This window comes from Ooceraea biroi, chromosome 3, assembly GCF_003672135.1.
Source record: "Ooceraea biroi isolate clonal line C1 chromosome 3, Obir_v5.4, whole genome shotgun sequence".
Taxonomy (NCBI): Eukaryota; Metazoa; Arthropoda; class Insecta; order Hymenoptera; family Formicidae; genus Ooceraea; species Ooceraea biroi.
This window is the reverse complement of record NC_039508.1, coordinates 9842739-9863458: the sequence shown is the minus strand read 5'-3', so window position 1 is coordinate 9863458 and position 20720 is coordinate 9842739. Positions and strand designations below refer to the sequence as shown.

Below are 20720 nucleotides of genomic sequence, written 5' to 3'. Positions count from 1 at the left end.
AAAATAAGAATGTAAACCACAAAGAATTGAGAAAGCATAACATTTATTAATTAATATAATGTCACAATTAATTATGTGAAAACATTGCGGATTTAAATGTTGTTTTTAAATCACTGCGGTTAAACGAATTAGCGATTATGCGCAATCAGTCTCTTATGTTTCCTTACAATAAAAACTTTTTCCAATTCATTCACATAGAGTTGCGAACTTTTGCATTAAATTACTCTGCAGCATATAGGTATCTCTCTTTCTGACTTCTACGTTCTTATGTGGAATATGTGCAAAATTTCCATTCTTATTAATTATTATCAAAATCACTTATGTCAATAAAGACGAGGGACACTGAGTTTCGGCAGCGATATTAACGGGAATTACTTGTTTAAAAAGTAATCTTGCGTTCAAATGTTATAATGAACTTGATTTCTACTTCAAATCTTGCTTAGCTCGAGAACATGACAAACAGCAAGATTCTTGATAAAACTGGTAAGAGCAGAGCCGAGCTTGCGTGACTAAGTTACAGTTAGGTATTTTATCTCTGCAAAGTGGATGATTGTCTTCAACACCTAAAAACGATAAAATAATGTAGCATGTAGTAATGTAAGTGCACTTAATGTAAGTTTATTTTGCAAAGACTCATTTTACCATTCGATATTTCGGAATCGTCCTGAACTTGCAAAACTCTATGAGAATTTCCTGGCACTCGTAGATCATCTTTGCAAAGATGATCGTTGCAAATTCTTCGGGATATTGGTCGATCCTCTTCTCGGCAATGAAGTTGATGAGGTTCTGGCAATTGCCCATCTGGATTTAAGCAACGGACATCGCGTTTCTGGATGCCTTTACCACAAGATCGCGAGCACTATAAACACAGATAATTATAGTATAATTTGTCAAATTCTATGTTAGAGTCTGGGATATTTATTTAAACTTGCAAATAAATTTACCGATGTCCAATCCGATATAAACCAAGTGGACATGCAAGGATGCTCTCTGCAGGGTTTCCTCGTTTCCGGCTTGTTTGCAGGACAATTCATATCGAGAACGACACGTAGAGAACCGCGAAGAATCGTTACACATACCACATCTCGAACTTGCTCACCCAAATCACATTTTGAAGAACACTAAAAAATATAAAATTACTCTGTCCAGATTACAATTGTAAAAAATAGACAGCAAAAGAACAAAATTATAACATACATTCTTTCAATATCAATATAAAATCAATGTAGTATTTTTTTATTTTATGCTTTATATATAATTTATGATATAAGCTTTCTCTCTTTCTCCCTAAGATTGAATGCTTTCGTTTTGTTCACTTTGTGAAAAATGACTGTGTTTAATACTGACCTCTGTCCATGGTCCCGTAAACCATTGACCGCTGCAAGTCTTGTTGCTTGCGCAATCTCTCGAAGTCTCAGGTCGACTCGATTCATCACAATATTTGTCATCAGAATTCGTTTCACAAAAGATTCTTCTAGTCTGAACTCCAGTTCCACATTCCGCGGAGCACTGAAATTATTAATTATTATTTAAATTGCTGCTGATGTTGAGCTTAATACGACAATGTTTATATATATATATATATATATATATATATATATTATTTTAAATAAAATTTTAAATCTGACAATTCGACAAACAACAATTTTCTTAGCACAGTTTATAAGGAATAGAATGATTTAGCAGAAGGAGTAACAGGGATCTTACATGATCAGACCATTCAGTAAATAACCACTGCGGGCTTTGAAGCTTCTCAGAAACAATGTTCAATGACGCTGACTTTGCTAGACATGGTCTTAAATCGCAGGTTTCATGTGCCTCAGGTTTTTCCGAGAGATTACATGGTGCACCTTGAGTAACGCAAGTTACAATTCTCGTCCTTCTTCCTGTGCCACAAGATGTGGAACACTTTGAAACAAAGAAGATAAAAACGGCATATAAAACCATTTAATACTTTATTAATAATATCATTATTTCTCTTGATTGAGAATAAAATTACCTGCGACCAACCTCCCGCAGTCCATCGCGGTATCGATAATTGAGAAGATGTCTGCATCAAAGTTTGTTTAATTTCTTCGTTGCACTCTGGCATTTCACATGCTTCGCTCGTCGGTAGACGTTTTGGCTCCGTGCAGGCGCCATCGGCAATTCTCACTATCAATGAAGGTTTTACCTCCTGGACACATTCCAGTTCTCGAGTACGAACTCCCGCACCGCAGGAAGTGGAACAGTCACTCCATGGTCCGCCACGCCATCTTCAACAGTACAGGTTTTATTATGAAATTATTATGTTAAATGTACTTATTTTAGATACATAAACAAAAATCATGTCTAATTACCTGGGTGGACACGGTCTGGTATTGCATCTAAGACGAATTTCCCGCGGCTTTTCCAACGCGTGGCATCTCTTTTCCGGTACTTGCTGTTGCGTGTGTTCCTTGATGCATACGTGTCTGAGTACCTGAACACCTAATGCAATATACGAAAATTTATGTTCGCCTCATATGTGCTGATTCGCTGACGCACCGATATTCGAAACCGAGTCTCAGACATTAGCTAGTTTTCATTTACCTCCACCGCACGATTTGCTGCATTCGCTGTAACCAATTGCTTTCCAAGTGAATTTCCTTTTCTTGTAACGCCGTGGTAAATATGATGGAGACGTTACATCACTCACTGCAGACTCATTCTCAACTCTGAAATTTAAATTCTCCTTTATAAAAAATAAAAAATTGAAATTATTAGGTAAGACTTAAGATGCGCTTTACTTATTGTTATCTGAATGGATGATTCCTTGATTAATTAACTTTTTTTATTAAACACCTTATTAATTTATCAAGAATGTTTCTCTCACCTTCGATTTTGTAAGCCAGCTTCAAGATCTTTATTGAAAACTGTAAATGAATAATTTTTCATAAATTAATTTTATACACCTATTAATTCGGAGGAAAAAGTAACATTCCAATATTTCTTTGACATATTAAATTTGATCTACTTTGTGTAAGATAATCGCACCTATGAATAAAATAACATTGACAATCGGAGTTTTCGAAATTACCCATTTCTTAGAATGTTAGTATGTGTTCGATAAAGTGATACCTGTATTATGCACAAGATGAGTGCTTCTTGGTAGATTTGTATTTCCAGGAATCACGTATCGATAAACTATACCAGGATTCGGTTCTTGGTATAAAACCTATAATAATGAATACATGTGTGTGAAAGATTAAATCACGCTTATTTTCTGTATATGTGTAGCATGACATCATACTACACATATACAGAAAATAAGCGTGATTTAATCTTACATATATATTTGGAGTTTTCATACAGTCAGACGAGTTTCGGTATAAATATCGTTTCGCATCCGAAAGTACAAGTACGCCATTTAACTTTACTAAATATAGAGCCTACATATAATATTTATGGTGATGTGTGCTTGATAATCAGCGGTGAAAGGGTTAAATGAAACTCGGTTGTACCATTAACGCCCACGATTACTCGCGCACAACAATGTTCCATATCGTTCGTAAACTACCATTGTTACGATTGCACTACACATGTGTAATTTTGCTGAAAAACACACTATATTTCGGCAAAGAATTGTTGCATGAGGAGCATTTTCTTTTTCAAATATCTCTTTAAATGTTTCCGTGAAGAGCTAAATGAACGTCATCGCATGTTAAGTAACACTGCGTGGTATTTGAATATGTATTTGCTAGCGACTAAATTACTCATTACTTATTTTCAATACACGTGTATTTATTATGCAGTGTCCTTCGAGTTTAAAATAATAAAACTTGTCTTTAGTTCTCTCTCGTACAAGAGTCGCTTAAATAAGAAATCTTCACTACTTTGCATGATTTATTATTATACCTGTACGTCCTATTACTTACCATGACAGCTATGGGTTCCTGTAATGGACCTGCAGCGGAAAAGCTCTCTAAATTCTGAGGGCCTTGACGAAGGTAGACAAACGTTGTTCCGGCTGCCTTGTATTCGCCGGACCAATTGATACTGTAATTCCCGTTCAACAAATAGCTGCCATCTTGTAATCTGATCGCTGAAAATTTTATTTTTTTTCTTTTCTTTTCTTATTTTTAATTTTTTTCATAAAAATTTATTACATGATACAAATGCCAATAGTCTGTCATCAATCATATTATATTAGAATCTGCTTTGATTTAAAGAATTTTTCAATTAAATACACAAGTCGCACAATTACGTATCTTAAGAATGCAAAACAAACGTAGCTGAGAACGCGAAAAAAATCATGATGACCACATTTATTCGTAAATAGACTATTAGTTCTGTTCATAGAGCTGGATGATCTTCGACACGTCGATTGACACGGATCACGCTAAAGCTGGCAATCACGAATCATTTAAGTGAGACTTAGGCGTACAATGGCAGTCGTTTATGAGCAAGTTTACGATCGCGCGCGATTTATATAATTCACGTGGCGCGAGCCGGTGCATCTAATTTATCGGGACAGCAGGCACCGTTCTACTTACAACGCCGTGACTGATTAGATTACGTTGTCTTACAGGCGTATTCTGCAAAAAGTAAGTCAATTAAAAGGAATCAACACAGAAATGTGCATTCTGCAGATCTCAATTTCGTATCTTTCAACTTACGTTTAAACGCCATAGACGTCTAATATTTATCAAATGCGCATTGTATAACATTTCGAGTTATTTATTTGTTTCTTCAACGTCTCAAAGATTAGAAATTGATTTTACACGGAAAAATTTCCCGTTTGTTTTTCTTTGAGGCATCAATCTTGACAGATTAAGTGAGGATAATGTGGAAGGCGCGACCGCGTGGGCGGTAATAAAGGTTCCGACAGCATTGTTAACAATCACGACTGATCGTACCGTTCTAGCAATTTATTTGCTTATCGACGACGCGATCAATGATATGACGAGGTACACCGATCATGATCTGTTATTCGCATTCTGCGGTATACAGCCATTAATAAATGTACACGTTACGTTGCTCTGATCGACCGATGGATTCGGTCGGCATTCGAGCGGCATTGAAGGTGACAATGATGATTACCTTCGGTTGTAAATGGTCTGAGATTCTTCTAGTCGAATTTTAATCAAATTAAATATTGTATTGTTCAAGTTTTTAAGAAATCATATCTCACATTATCATCATTGCATTACATTATTCATTATTTCGTTATTGAATGTCAATTTAATAAATTATATTTGTAGCACATATCGTTTCACGATAATTCATGATAACAGTTCATGAGATCAATTATCATCTCTTGAGATTTTTTTCTTGGACATACTAGTATTATACTATTATTTTTCTACCTGATAATCCTGCGGATAATATCAATCAAATGATTAACTCACTGCTATAATCTGAATATATTTACATGTAATATTAATGCTCTTAATAATTTTAAAATTTTTACGACTTGTTAAATACTTTTGCAAGTACAGGCATGGGTAATAAGGCATATGATTTTATCGAGACAAGTAGTTGTTTTCATTCTTTTGAATCGCGTTTATTGTTAATCATTTTCGCTTTCGTAAGCAGAATACCTCGCAATCGCAAATTAATTTTTGCATGTAATCATTCGCGGGGCGGCGATGATCTTAATCATCGGGCGCGGTCGCTATGTAACGACCACGCCATATAACGGGTTACCGTAAATAGTGCACAAACTGGTGAGAAATTACGATAGGTGGAAATGCATTCCTGACAACCGGTTGCCTGCAGTTTCCACGAAATCCAAAGTGATACCGCTGAATTACTCTACCTGGCGCCAATCGTGCAATTAACGTTAGCATTTACGTTAGCTGTGATAGCATCTCGATGCCAGTAAAAGGAATCGCTAATCATGTCCTGGTCATGTAATGTTTAATTTACATTGCAAAACGTACAGAGTCGCATATCTATCTGCGTCTATTTATCACCCACAATAAAGCAATTATGGCCGATTTGTTGCATCGTTTCACTTTCTATCGAAAAGATTTATATACATTTTCTAATGCTATTATTGAGAGAAATTAATCAGAAACATCACGCAAGAATTAAAGAATACTTTAAAAAATCGATAAACGACAAAAAATATCACGTTGAGAAACATTTGAGAAAGAATGTGAAATACGTTGATTGATTATATTATACAAAATGTAATATTCACACAATTGGTACAATGTTCAGTGTAAAACTAAATTCCAAAATCAATATCCAAACTTGTCGTCTAGTTTCTCTTACCAAGATAATTCTGAGTGTGGCGGAGTTCGGTCACGTTCAATGCCAAGGCGCCACGCGGGATAACTGCCACCAAATTGTACCCAGGCTCCAAAGTCGGTTCTGTGAAGATTCCATCTATCAGATGGCAGCTAGCAAATCTCACTTCGTACTGAAACAATCGATATAAGATACACAGCCTCAACCTCTGTGTGTGTGTGTACGAATCAAAAGAGATTTGCGCTGAAAATAGTAATTTTCATTAAAAAGAAGAAAAGAAATATTTGGTGCGCAGCATCAAAGAGTTATGCAGCAAAAAGATACACATACGCTGCAAAAACAAGGCACGTGGAAGTTTTTGCAGGGTTTTTCAAGAACACCCTATGTAGATACGAAAATAGCTCGAAAGCAAGATCTCTGGTACATCGAAACGGTGGAATGTTTTTGCTTCCTTGCCAGATCGCCGCATAAGATCATCAAGGTTAATTAAGCGATCAAATGGTGGCTGGAGATGCGCGATTCGACCTGAATCGCGATCAAAGTATTATCGTGCCGTATGTGCCACGTGGCCCCGTTTGTGGCGTTATATACGGCAGTCTACATGAACCCGTTCTAATCTACTGCAAGCTTCCTCGATTGCTAGAGTCTGCAGCAATAAATCACATCTCTAAGAATTGCTCCCGCTGCTGTTTTGTGCTTACTATCTCAAGTAACCACGTTTACGCTAACGCTGATATCGCGTTTTCTACAGTTTTTCTCTCACAATTTTAACAAAAGTTTGTTCTTAAATCTTGACTGTCAGAAGATTGCGAGATATAAGCTATCATGCGGATTAAAGAATTCAATGTTGAATAAAATTATGTAAATCTTAAACAACACAAAGAGTCTAGATCACTTCTTTGGAAATATAGCTTCCGCTCGATACGTATAATAATCGCAACATTATATCTCGACATTTCACACGTCAAAGATCATTCTGAAAGAGAGTGACGGGACTCGATCGACGCTTGCCGTTCATTTTTAACCAAGTCTAATCGGCGAGCTGCACATCAAGCCGCGCCCAAACTGACACTCCTCTCTCCAATTGGATTAACTCGAGCTGAATGTCAACTTGCCGTTTCAGTACGCGACGATCGTACGATGTTAATTGTATGAATATCGCATGAGTGTATTTATAAATCGGCGGTAAACAATAAATGCACAATGGCGTAGGGCGACTAAATGTGAAAGAAAGATATTAATAGAATCTAATTTCAACATGTATTTCACGAGATTAAGAAGAAAGTTTTACGATAATTTATTACTTGGTTTTCAGCCATTACCATTGATCACACAGGCATGTCTCTAATGAATACTAGCGAAAACAATCGTGCAGCCAAAAAGTGATCTCGCGTCTAAGTAAAACAGCTTCAACTTCTTAGCAAGGTAATATGAAAATTTATTGGATCGCGCATCGTACGTCGTAAATAATAACGAATGAGCTATAATTCTGTCGGACTCGCGTACATGTAGGTCCTCATCTGACCACATCAGGTGTTTACACTGCGATAAAATAACGCGTATGTGCGTATGTACACTTCGCATACCGTCAAATAACGTATGAATACGCGATTAAGTACCAGGGACCATCCTCGGACAGCTAAATGGTTGTCTCGGTTTCTTCAGAGATTGTGCCACACGCGCGCTCGTACGTATCGTTCCTTTCGTTTAATTAACCGCCGAATCACACGTTAAAATCTCATAAATTTCAGTAGATAATAGAAAAATTCGCCGCGATTATATTAATCCTGTCGTTATAGTATAAAAAGAAGATGTTACATAGTACAGCATATTGTGAAAATTGCACTTGCACTTTGTCAGATTTCCAAGCGCTGGCTTAGCTGCATTATGCGTAATGTCACCGCCGAGAGCAAAGTTGAACGAACCTAAGACAACGCCGCGTGTTCTCTCCTTTTACGATAATCAAGATTGACAATGTCGAGCTGATCGCCTCACGATGATATCCAACATTGCATCGTATCCCTGCGTAAGGCTTATTTTTGGTCTGTTATTTTTGTGACCACTCAAGCCATTAAATCTCCATCGTCCTAAATGCAACGCATAATGATCCGCCGCACTTTAAACTCCGCGACGCTCTTTTTATAGATCCTATTATTGGGTCAAGACATTTTTATTTCGCGTCTGTAACGTCATCTTGTAAAGTAGTATAACATGAAAAAGTCATTGAACCTAAAGTCTAGAGTCGGCACTGAAAGTTAATGCAAAAGTTAAAGTTGAGAAAGAAAATTTTTCAAATTTTTCTGCCAATTTTAACTTCAAGAATTTCTACCAAGTAAGCGATAATAGATGTAAAGATGATAAAATTCGCGGTTACGTTTGAGAGATTCACAGAAAGATTAACATTCACGATCCAATTTCGGATTGTCTGGCAGGAAGTTGCACATTCTGCGCTCTGATTATATTATTCTAACATTCTAAAAATACACACTACCGACAACACTTAGCCGCAGGAATGCGTTAAGAGAAACTTCCTATTCAACATTCGACATGCTGGTTATTCAAACGCAACTTACATTAATAATCGAATATCGAAACCTGACTATGTTAATTAATTTCAACACCTTCGTATGCCGCAGCTTACACGCAGGAAGAACGATCCTTTCGTGCATTATTTGCACATATGCACATATTTTCGGAGGACTTCCGCTATGCGTGTAGATAAGATAAAGTTACGCTCTTAAACGACACTCTTATCACTCTGTGGGGCGAAGAAAAAAGTGTTACCGTCGCCGTGTAACACTTTTTTTTATTACCTCGTAGAAACCGAGCCATCCTCGACGAAGGTCTCTCATCAGAGTGAAGAAGTGTCACGAGCCAAAAGAGAAAACCAAAACGATCCGATTCAGTCTGTATCTCAAAGATTGGCGAATACACGAGATTAACTCTCAGGGAAAGTCTCTTTATATTCTTTTCGATCATTTTTATAAATGTTTCTTCATATATACACTTGTTATTTGCAAGTGTTAATCGATAACATCTATTTATCAATTAATACTCGCTGTTATTAACAACACACGCAAGAAATAAAGTAATGTAAAGTTCAATCACGCGATAGTCAACCTTATCATCTTTCACTTGGATGGATCGATGTGAATATCATTTACTTTTCCATTGCTGAAAAAACAATTATGCGATCAATCCGAGCAGTCCGGCCAAACGCACAATGTCCTCGTGACGTACCTATGCCGGAACATATTTGCGAACAATTTCGCTCACGTTTGATATACGAGTTTGGCATTGAGGCTGCAGCCGGCCAACCGTCTTAATGGTGCGGTAAATCACGCGTCAATATGTTAGTAATGCCGTGCATATGCCTTACCGTTAAAGATAGCAGCAAAAAGAGAAGGAGGACGAGTGAATGCATCTTGACAGATTTTCGCTCTCCCGACTTCACTATCGGCGCATCTCGCTGAAGCTTTCGTGAACAGTTTTCTCTTCTCTATGCTGTCACTGTCCGACCCTCACGTCATCTTTTACTGCCTGAACTCTCCTCGTTGTGGTGTTTGTTGCGGTCTAATCGTCTAATTTCTTCGTCGGTAATTAAATCCTCTTCTTTGATAAATTGTGAAGAAATTGTTTCTTTATTCACATTTTCCACGTGTTATCATAGAAAATACACACACACACACACACACATTTAAGATATTATACTTATTGTTAATTATACTTAAGAAATTTTGTTTAAGTTATAGTTCATGACTTTATCGATAACTTGTTTGCATTTAATATTTGATATTCATAGCAAATGTGATGGCGTGTGACGCTAGAGAGACTATCTCTCCGAGACGAAGGAAATTGGATATTAGACAAGTCATCGGCTAGCGTGCGTGTGAATGCACATGCACGTATAATGCTTTCATGCTCCAGTTGCTAGTGAGCGTTAGACAAGAACCTATATAACCCGTACATCGACCTGTCGAAGGTGGAGTAGCCCGAAGCTAGAATTATCCGTAGATTACCGCGAACCAGAGATCTCGCGTGAACCATCGCATTTCGCCATTTCAGACATTTTGATATTTCAAATTTGAAATTAAATGTTATATTTTTCTTTCAAACAAATCCCTTTTTGTTACGTGATTCTCCTTCACCAAAGATGAAATCAATGAAATCAGTCAATTAAAATAATGGATTACTTGAGATACTTGAAGCAGATTGTCCTTTATAACTTTACGTTACTCATCGTAACTAATCTCGATCGCTTAGAAATTGAAAAACCTATTCCCGGTTAGATCTAACGCATGCCATGCGAGATAAATCGCCGACAAAGACCGCACGAAGCCGCGTCGTTAATTATGCGAATGCACTTGCATAATCGAGCACGATAAATTCGTTGCAGTCGAGCGTACCAGCTCGGAGTAGCAAACAATTTTTGTGGAAATGGAACTCGCGAGAGCGAGCATTACGGAGCTCCATCCACTACATATTCTAAAATGCGATAGTCGTCGCGATAATCTCAATGTGCTAGTGCCTGGCGCGCGCGCGTTGTTCGGAGACAAACGTATCCACAAAGTCGAAAAAACATTGTTGATCTGACACTCGAAACGAGATCGCGACATGCATTATTTACGCGTATAAATGCATGACGGATGCAAATTAGCTCGCGTGATATACGATTGTTAAGCGCATACGAATTGCTGATTAAGCTTACAATTATCGTTAAATCGAGTACGGTCGAATACATTCCACACGCCTGCAAATCAGACTGGGCGCATAAATAAATATACCTTTTATGCGCGCAACTGAATACGTAACCGTTGTCTTAAACTGTAATTCATTCTAACCGTTTATCGCGCAAGTGTCGTTGACACATGGCATTGCATTCCACATTCTTTTTTTCTAAATAGCAATTAATGTTTTTCTAAATAGCAATAAAAAAATATACGGCTGAATTCTTGATCTTGAAAAGTGCCAGATGATTCGGTAAACAGATCAACTGTCAAATGGTGATGATTAGCCATTTACGAGGGTTTTTACGAGGCACGCTGAAAATAACGAATATTCAACGTACATGTAAAATCTTTCGTGTGTCTGGAAAATGAATGCGAAGAATTATATACACGTGATTCCTTTCGTGTGTTTCTATATTGAACCACTGTTTATTGGGTGTCTTACTTTATTGCAATGAAAACATGTCGCGTCATGGTGGGATCGAGCATTTGAGAGAATGTTCTTACGCAAGTCGCGATGTAAAGTTTATTTTTATGATTATCGAATCGTCAGTATTGCTGTACTATTAGTATACATCTGCAAAAACCGGACTTGTAAGCAAAAAGTAAGTTCCAACGAACGAACAAAAATGTCATGTAACTAATCAGCTTTGTGCGTTGCGTATTTTAATGGACACGTTTGTAACTTTATAAGTATCTATGTGCGTAACCTACCGCAATTACTTCAGTTTTAGTTTCAGTCAATCAAATTCCATGATGTCTACAATATATATAATTATATCCGTAAATTTATTAATAATTATTACTACAATCATATTAAACTCAACTTAATAAATTTTTTATAAAGTTGTATTAATTACTCTTATTAAGCCACACCGTCCAAGTTATTTTTATGTGCAATTTATTTATACAATATAAATATATTTAAGTAAAAGCTCATACATTGTATAATTGGAAATTTTAAGAATATAATATTATGTTAATTTAACATACAATAAGCTAATATCGAAGAATAATAATGTGTCTGTGTTTTCGATTAACAATAAAATGGAAAATTGTATCAAGTTGTGATGATTTTAATCACTTAACTAACCTGTTGCATCGAGATCTGGATTGTACGTGCAACTGTTGATTGAGAACGAGCACTAGGTGAACACGAACAAAATTAACTTACACATTACATCGATCACATAATACTTGTTTACAAATTTATAATATAAAGTACTGGTCACATTGGAGAGAGAAAGAGAGAAAGAGAGAAAGAGAGAGAGAGAGAGAGATTATCTCCGGTTAATTACACAATTATCTTGTGCAAGTAGTGTTCGGTACGCAAGTCTGCAAATGGCAATAGGTTTATATTCTTTCATCGACTGATTAGTTTAACAATGTACCAGATCGATAATTAAAACATTGTTGATTTAAACTGATCAAGACAATCTTGGAATCACAAATTTGTAAGGATATTTTAATGGAATGTTTACATGAGGGACTATCGCGGTTCTGTTTTTTGATATTATTTCGCGTAAGGTGCCAAGTGCAACGATAGGTGCATGTTGCAGCTTGGAGATGACTAAGAGCCGAGTTCCTCTGTTCGAGGTGTCGTTTCGTATACTGACGGCTCCCGTCGATGGAGGACCGACTTTATACGTTCGCGTGGAGTCCGGAGAAGCGAGCTTTGGGCGCCTCTGTCATGGCGCGTCACCTGGTAATACGGTAGAAAGACTTGATTTTAATATCGATGTAGAATCAAGCATATCGATTGATATCTCGGAGAAAATATTTCTCAGAAATAAGAGATTAAGAAACGTTCGTCTAAATCAATTTCAAAATTATGCCTGATAAAAATGGCAATGTAGGAGAAATCGCAATCGATCAGAAGAAGAAAACCCATTACACTTTGAATAATTTTCCGAGAAAAGAGATGACAGCAGCTGAGTGACTTTCACCGGATTGATTTAACATCTCATTTATAGTCTAGATGTTACAGCCAAGCCTTCGCATGGATAACTAGTAATTAGCGACCGCCCCGGTCGCGATCTGATACATTTCCCACAGCGAATTATCGAGCGGCGCTATGTAGAAGATAGAATTAGCCACGTCGGCCTGTCGGTTGATACCGCTAAACTGCTGTGCTCCTAGAGCAAGGCGTCCGGAGTGCATCTTGCTCTTTATATCATTATCGTCCATCAGCCTCCTCTCCGTTCGTTCACGAGGTATAAATAAATATATTGGATCAGCCTCTCAATCGCCCTATCCAAGTACGAGAAAGAATTTTCGCGCGATAACAGAACATCCTTCCGCGAGGCAATGGCCATCGTCTCGCTCACGGAAACTCGTTGCTAAAGTGCAAATGGATGCGCAGGATACATCTTTGAGTTAGAGTATAAACGTATATCATATCATGTACAATTTTCTCTTGAATAAACTGCTAAAAAATAGTTTCTGCAAAAACTGTACTTACTTGTAAATAATAGGTTTTCACAGAAATGAACAGCAGATCGGAGTGCAATTTTACTGGCAACAGTTATAACGCGAGTATCATCTGTTTAAGAGATTACAAACATGATTACACAGTCGTTAGATACGTAAAGATAATAATTAATGCAATTCAAACTCACATTCTCACATTTCCTCAACACATTTAACTGTCGCACGATGTTTCGATGTAACACGGTGATTGTAGCGTGGCAAGTGGAGCTAATTGCACGACTCGCTAGCTACCTGCTTTTTTGCTGACATCGCTCGCAGTGTCATTGACTCGATGACACCATTCATCAGGATCGATTAACGTTGCGTCATAATCGCTCGATTCAGGCGATAACGATCGATGGGGTTTTGAGTATCGAATAAACATGCCAGCGATCGTAAACGGTTGTATTACGAACGCTTTCATCGGTGCAATACGGTTTACGAGTTTTAATCCCGTGAAAAACCTAATTTCGCGATGCGGCTTCACACACGTAAAATCTTTATGTCCCATTAATTTTACCGGCAATTATAAAACACCGCGATTACCATTGCCGTTGCTGGCCGTTTGACCACATTGAGACAAAGGAGACAATCACATCTCTTTTTAAGTCTGTACTGTGCAATTTTTGGAAATCGGTTCCGATTCAATGAGACGCGCGGTTGGTTTAATTTTTGCAAGCTTCCCTAAGAGAATGTTATTTATTACGCGTGGAAATAAACGCGCAATTCATACACGTTAATGGCATGTACATGGTACGTATATAACTTATCGGTAAAATCCGCTCCATGAGCAATGGTTTAATATTAGGCGCTGATCTGCACGTCCGTACATTCTGTTACGTAAATCGTCAGAAGAGCGAAATTTTTGTGTGATTATTATAGTCGATTTAACTGCAGAAATGTAAAAATTTCACAACTAGTATGATTGATCGTTTAGGTGCGGTACGTTTAAATGGCTTTTTAAATATCGCATAATGGAATTGCATTCGCGCGTACGCGAAGAGTCTCGATTCGCGTAATGGTAATGCATCTTCATTTTGATCATTGATGGTGGCAGAATAAGGTCTCGGTAAAGCATAAAGTTTCTACCATGTGGAAAGTGGTAGATAGCGGGGTATAGACGCTTTGGGAACTTCTAATGGCGATCTAATACGAGTCCACCGGTGTACTATCGCAAAGCATAATGTAATCCCTACTTAATATTGCCAATTTGCGAGATATCAGAGTTTTCTTTTTACGATTTGATCACTTGAAAATACTTCTCTTTTCCACGACAGAGACAGAGACAGTGATCCCGAAGCAATGATCGTCTTTCAATAGAGCCGACGCTTACTCATTCAGATCTCGATTCATGCCTCGTGGTAATTCCACGTTATCGCTAATACGACGGCATACCATAGTTAGCGTGTGCTATCTCCAGTCCATTCCTTTCTAGCGTCTTAAATATCCCGCTACCGAACCTGTTCTCCTATCATCACCCGCATGGAGGATACGTTTATAATTTTATCGATGAAACGAAAGAAACCTCCAGCGACGACCTATCTTAATCAGGCAATTTAGAAGAAAGGAATTTTTTAATTGTATCCTAACTCAAGATTGAGAAATTTTCGATACCTACGATTCTCACTTCAGATGTAGGTAAATCGTTCCTTCCAATTAATGTGAAGGCTTTCTTTAAGAGTTTGCGATGCAATTCAGCGTCTATCAATGCATAATATTAGAGAATTATTATTTAATTTAAAGGAGAATCTAAAAAATAATTGATAACAACAGAATTTATGAATTATTGTCTTAATTCTTTTAATAAGCCTAAGGCAAATTGATTTGGAAGGCCCAACATATCAATGTAATCCATGTAAAGATATAGTGAGAGAAAAAGAAACAAGATGAGTTAATTTTTTTAATTTTCTTCTCTTTCGCCACGCGTATTCATTATTATTTCGCATATGCTTTGCTCATAAAAAAGCGAGTTCATAAATTTACTGCAAATCCTTGCTGAATTATGCTACCGGCGCTGATGTTTAAAAATGGCAATCGCGAACTGATTTACGCATAACACTAATATGTAATTCTGCATTTTTAACGAAACAACGTTCGAACCACGTGCGTCACTCTTAATCCACCGTGTCCGCAAATACCTTCTAATCGCAGCCTTATATCGTGATGTAGCTCATTTCGAAACGCTATACTATCACTAATACCTTCTAACAAGCATTTTTAATAAACTCGTCTATCGTGGCAGCGTCTAACTGGCAGCTTTCCTCGGTTGCCTTAAAACATTGCACGCCCCGATATTATCGTGATCGCTAATTAAGAAACGGCAATAAAACGCGAAGGAGTTATATCACACTATATCTAATTGTAAGTCACACTATATCCTAGTAATATCACACATAAAGATAAAATTATTTTCTGTTTTCTATTTTTCTATTTTTGTTCAGAAATAGTTGATTATTTGAAATTCCTTACAATTGCTATAAATATAATAGGCTTATATCTGATAATTATTTGTGATAACCGAAAATCAAGTTAATACTTTCCGCTAAATTGGTACACAATAAACTTTTAGTATCACATTTTTTGTATTTTCTAACTGCTCCAGGTGACAAATGAATTATGTGTCATTGCATCATTGGCGATACGATAAAATTGGCGAAACCTTTGCGAACAGTGTAATATACAATTTTTATTTAAGGAGATAATATCAGCCCTTCTGAACTGCTGAACCGAGACATTAGATCACGACCGATCAATGAAACGAGATATCGGTAATTTCACAAATTACTAGCACGGTCTGTTCCATGATCCAGCCCATATTTTACAATGACGGCGTATTGTTACGTGTATAGAATACGAAAGTCTTCCAGCAACTAAAATGTCCCATTACAATAGCATGATATCATTTTAATTCTAACACACACATATTATTAATTATCTCCTCCATCGCGCACTGAAAATTCTAATGAAATATAGTGCAACCGTAATAATCAAACATATTGATTCTTTTCGATAATAATTTGGCATCCTTCAGAAAAACATAATCATAATTGCCTTATATTTTACATATGTATAGAACGATATATAAATAATATATATAAACGTTCTATAATATAAACGATAATATAAATGACATCCTATTACATTTTACATAAAATATTTGAAATGTTTAGAATATAGGATGAATCTCTTGCTATTTCCGTGAGAACTATTATATTGTTTTATCATCTCACCGATTTTGCACACGGGGCTTGTGAATATGCTTTTAACATTTCTTTAACTAGAGTGCACTTGCAAAGTCCATTGCAGTTCATCATAATTTATTGATGAAAACATTCTTTTTTCGATCGATCTGTCTTCAGCTTGTATTCTTCTATTTTTTAGTTCCTAAAAGGTCCGCTACGAGCCTCCACTATCCTTTGTCGAAAAACAAACTGACCAATAGTACTATTCAATATTGGGTCAGGGATTGTTTCATTTCAAGTAATACAATTAAATAACGTAACGTAAAAAGCTCGTATTTTAGTAGTATGACTTAAAATTGGATTAAATAAAGTTTTCATGAGAAATACAAAGAATTATAGTAATAGATTTTTCAGAGAAAACTGAATTACCAACGACCGAGAGAATCAAGGATTATACATGTATATAATAAATTTATAACTACACTCTTTGCACATTTAGAGATGTAATTAAAATATAATAAAATACAAAATATAATAGAAATATAATTAAAAATCATAAAATATTATTCAGTTATTATGTATTTCTTTAAAATGTGATTACTAAATCGTAATATTCATATCGATACAGAATCTTTTTCAATTACAATTTAAAGCTTCAACTTCAGGTTCTTAATACGTCATATACAAGCAATGCCTGATTTTATTATTTGTGTATATTGCTTATAAAATATAACATAATATTATATTTGTGTGTGCTTCATAATTATTATAAAATAATTTGTAACTTGTAAGAATGGGCATCAATTGTGTAAGGGGTGTCGATCCATTGGGTGCTACTATTCCTAGGAGCAATAAACTCGATCCTTCACCGATTATTGAATCAAGATTACCGATCATTTTTCTTATTGGAGGTCCAGGAGCGGGCAAAAGTTTGTCAAACTCTTATTTCATAAATGATAATTTATGGAAACTAATATAAACTAAATGCAAACATTTTCTAATTTATAATCAGTCTCTCTCTCTCTCGTACACACACCACACACACACACACACACACGCGCGCGCGCGCGCGCGCGCACGCACGCACGCACGCACGCGCACGCACAGAGTTTAGAAATAATATTAAATATTATTCAACTTTAGCGTAATCTTTTTTCTGTAGAGACACAGTGTACGCAGATAACAAAACATTACGGCTTCTGTGGCATTGTAACTAGAGACTTGCTACGTGATGAAGTAGCCACTGGTTCACAAAGAGGCGTCATCTTGGCATACTTGATGTCCGAAGGTAAACTAGTTCCCTCGAATGTTCTAGTAGAACTCATCAAAGTGAAGATGCTCAACAACTTAAGCGGCACGCGGGGTTTTTTGATATGTGGATTTCCCAAAGAAAAACTACAATGTAAACACTTCGACAAGTATATCCAGCCACTGGATCTCGTTCTGTACTTATGGGTCAGAAACTCAGTGCTGATGGACAGGATTCTAGCCAGGACTGTCACCGCTACCGAACGGCTGGAGCGCAACTTTGACGAAATCAAACGACGAATCAAGGAATTCGTCAAGATGAACAAACCGATTCTCAGGTATTACAGAAAGAAATTGATTGTCATTGATGGTGAGAAAGAAAAGTCAGAAGTCTTCAATGATATCTGCAACGCTATCGATCAAGTCTTGGGGAACTTTCCAAGCACATCCATGACAAAAGCGGCCAATAAATAAAACTCGTTTCTTCAAATTATTGCACCATATCTTTTACGTATTAAAATACACAACACAATGCATGCACAAATTGTGAATAATATTATAATAAATATTGTGTCAAAGAACAGAATTTGATTAATTTTATTTTATAATTTTTAATCAGTCACACTTCCTGCTGCAAAATTGGCATTAAAAAGTCTTTACTTGTTTTTAAACAAAGATTAATTTTGCACATTTCGAGATCTTTATCAGCGTTCGGGTAAAAATGAATATCGGAAACCGCACAGTGCATCTAACAGCAAACGATTCGTATTCGCTTTTATTTGCCACCGATAAGTTATCTTTATTTGATACATCCCAACAAATGTGAATCATTGACGAGTTATGAAATTATAAATAGATTATGTTAAAAGAGTTTGTAAAAATTTTACGATTAACATTTATATATAGTTACCTATGCACATGTATTTTTAGAATATTAAGGGATTGTTAATATTGTTATACATATTACATTACTTTCTACAAATATCATTTCATTTCAATAATAGTAACAGTTACAATTACGTTTAAAACAAGATCATATGATTATATGAAACATGTATCAATAAAAGAGGTCATCATAAACATTTCAACAACTGCAGTTTTATCGTTTCCCTTTTAAATGCCACGGGCTACACTACAAAATATCATTATTGTATCGAAGGTCATAATTATCTTTATTAAACATAACTTGGCGCATAATCTCGCGTTACGTGGGTTGTTGTAGTATCTGTGCTAAAAAAGGAATACTTTTCTGAGAAATCACATGAAGCAACACACGCACACATGCATGAAAATAGCGCTCATCTAAGGAACATTGCACAAAAGACGTTAAGCTTTGCGCTAAGAAAGCACAGGCGTGTAAATTTGCGGGGTGATGCCTGAGATGTGCACACCGATCGGAGCATCCCCTTTGAGATATTCATCGAGGGAGGAACAGCAACTTCCTCTCCACTGCTCGTTCTACTTTCTAACGTGGCATTAAACGAGACGAACGAGAGTTTAATGGATATCTCGCAAATACTCGGTTTCTCAGAAATTAATCGTAACGGTTTAGTAATGTTTAAAAACTTTAATTCTTTAATAATTATTCGTAATTTACGATTGCATCGAAGATACCATGAAAATATATGGAAAACTTTTATAAATCTCCTTATTATGAGCAAAATTTGTGTAAACCGAAATGCTATAAATGCTATTATATTTCATGTAATATGGAGTCAGGTTTGTTTCCGAAATTTAAATGTTATTAAAATTCTACACTCAAAATTACTAAAAAATTGAAACATTTACATAAATATGTACATATTGAGATGATATTAACTTTTAATATTTTCCATCACGTATTAACGTTATATAAAGTTTACGATTAAGTCATATTTTCAATTATAATAGAGATATGGAACATATATACATGTATGTATAAACTGTATTTATTAATATTACGATGTTTCATATCTCTATTATAATTGAAAATATGACTTAATCGTAAACTTTATATAACGTAGACGTTTTCCTTGCAACGGATTTGTGTAATCGATCACAGTTATTGTATTATTTCCATCTATGGACACGTACGTATACATGGACATATATGTATGTACGTATATCCCAAGCCGTTCTGCTATCCCATAACGCGTAATGCCATGTACTACCGCAAACACATACTACCGCATACACCCCCGCTTCTCAACCCCGACTTTCCACGCGGCTTTGTATCCCCGGATGCAATTGTTTGAGTGTTTATACATACATATACACATACACACCGACACATCAACGACAAGCAACTCGGTTGTTATGTATTGGTAGCCCCTTCCATCCCGACTCATCCCTCTGGCGCGGGTGGATGGGGAAGGGGGTGGCTGGCTGCGTTTATGAGGCCACGGGCCCGAAATTGAAAGGCATCCCGCCTTGCCAATGGAACGGGGGTTGCGGGGAGGGCGTGCAGCAGTCACTGACAAGCGAAAGACCGTATCAGAGGGTAATCCTATTGGTGGACGCCGGCGTCGCGACATCCCGGCGTCATTGGTTCGTCCACGATCCGCGGGGCGTGGCGATGCCGGTCTGGTGGGGTCGTCGCATCCCTGGCAACGATTACCAGAAGGCAACCGGGTCTCGTACGACGGCAGGAATTCAGCATGGCGGCGATCCAGCAACCCTTAAGCTCTCTCGCCCACCACAGTCATCGCCACCACAACGATGCTCGACGTTGCGCGACGCAGTTGCTACCGATTGCTCGCGCCCACTCTCACGCGATCTCGCTCGATTTGTCCAGGAGAACACTTCAGAAATCAAAAGTTTCATCGGTCGATTAATCGTCTGGTTGAAACCTCCTTTTAAATGTTGATTCGATTCGACAACGCTTTGACGAAGGCTCTAT

The 20720-nt window shown here is 36.9% G+C and overlaps 2 protein-coding genes across 8 annotated transcripts; one reads left to right on the top strand and one right to left on the bottom strand.

The window, feature by feature from the left end:
• Positions 1-24: 24 nt before the first annotated feature.
• On the bottom strand, positions 25-12570 carry LOC105276856 (thrombospondin type-1 domain-containing protein 4). 7 transcript variants are annotated; one of them, XM_026968323.1, is made up of 15 exons: positions 12425-12570; positions 12037-12088; positions 9596-9855; positions 6241-6388; positions 3897-4063; positions 3100-3196; positions 2855-2894; positions 2572-2696; positions 2340-2469; positions 2000-2255; positions 1708-1908; positions 1348-1509; positions 945-1121; positions 643-859; positions 25-563 (listed from the first exon to the last, which is right to left on the bottom strand). In XM_026968323.1, the coding sequence occupies exons 3-15, from the start codon at positions 9638-9640 to the stop codon at positions 424-426; spliced, it is 1905 nt and encodes a 634-aa protein (XP_026824124.1). In that variant the 5' UTR covers positions 9641-9855; positions 12037-12088; positions 12425-12570; the 3' UTR covers positions 25-423. The 7 variants fall into 7 exon arrangements, with proteins under 7 accessions (XP_026824124.1, XP_026824121.1, XP_026824125.1 ...); XM_026968320.1 differs by having other exon boundaries at positions 9596-9828; XM_026968324.1 differs by having other exon boundaries at positions 9596-9825.
• Positions 12571-17387: 4817 nt separating this feature from the next.
• On the top strand, positions 17388-18745 carry LOC105277124 (adenylate kinase isoenzyme 1-like). Its single transcript, XM_026968269.1, has 2 exons — positions 17388-17523; positions 17757-18745. The coding sequence occupies exons 1-2, from the start codon at positions 17388-17390 to the stop codon at positions 18314-18316; spliced, it is 696 nt and encodes a 231-aa protein (XP_026824070.1). The 3' UTR covers positions 18317-18745.
• The last annotated feature ends 1975 nt before the right edge of the window (positions 18746-20720 follow it).

Excerpts from the sequence above, each read along its gene's own strand:
- LOC105277124 (XM_026968269.1), top strand. The coding sequence starts at position 17,388 with ATGGGCATCAATTGTGTAAGGGGTGTCGATCCATTGGGTGCTACTATT. Across the intron at positions 17,524-17,756 it reads AGGTCCAGGAGCGGGCAAAA|AGACACAGTGTACGCAGATA; the intron begins GTTTGTCAAACT and ends TTTTTTCTGTAG.
- LOC105276856 (XM_026968321.1), bottom strand. The coding sequence starts at position 9,640 with ATGCATTCACTCGTCCTCCTTCTCTTTTTGCTGCTATCTTTAACG. Across the intron at positions 1,909-1,999 it reads CTGCGGGAGGTTGGTCGCAG|TGTTCCACATCTTGTGGCAC; the intron begins GTAATTTTATTC and ends TTTGTTTCAAAG. Across the intron at positions 564-642 it reads CGATTCCGAAATATCGAATG|GTGTTGAAGACAATCATCCA; the intron begins GTAAAATGAGTC and ends TATCGTTTTTAG.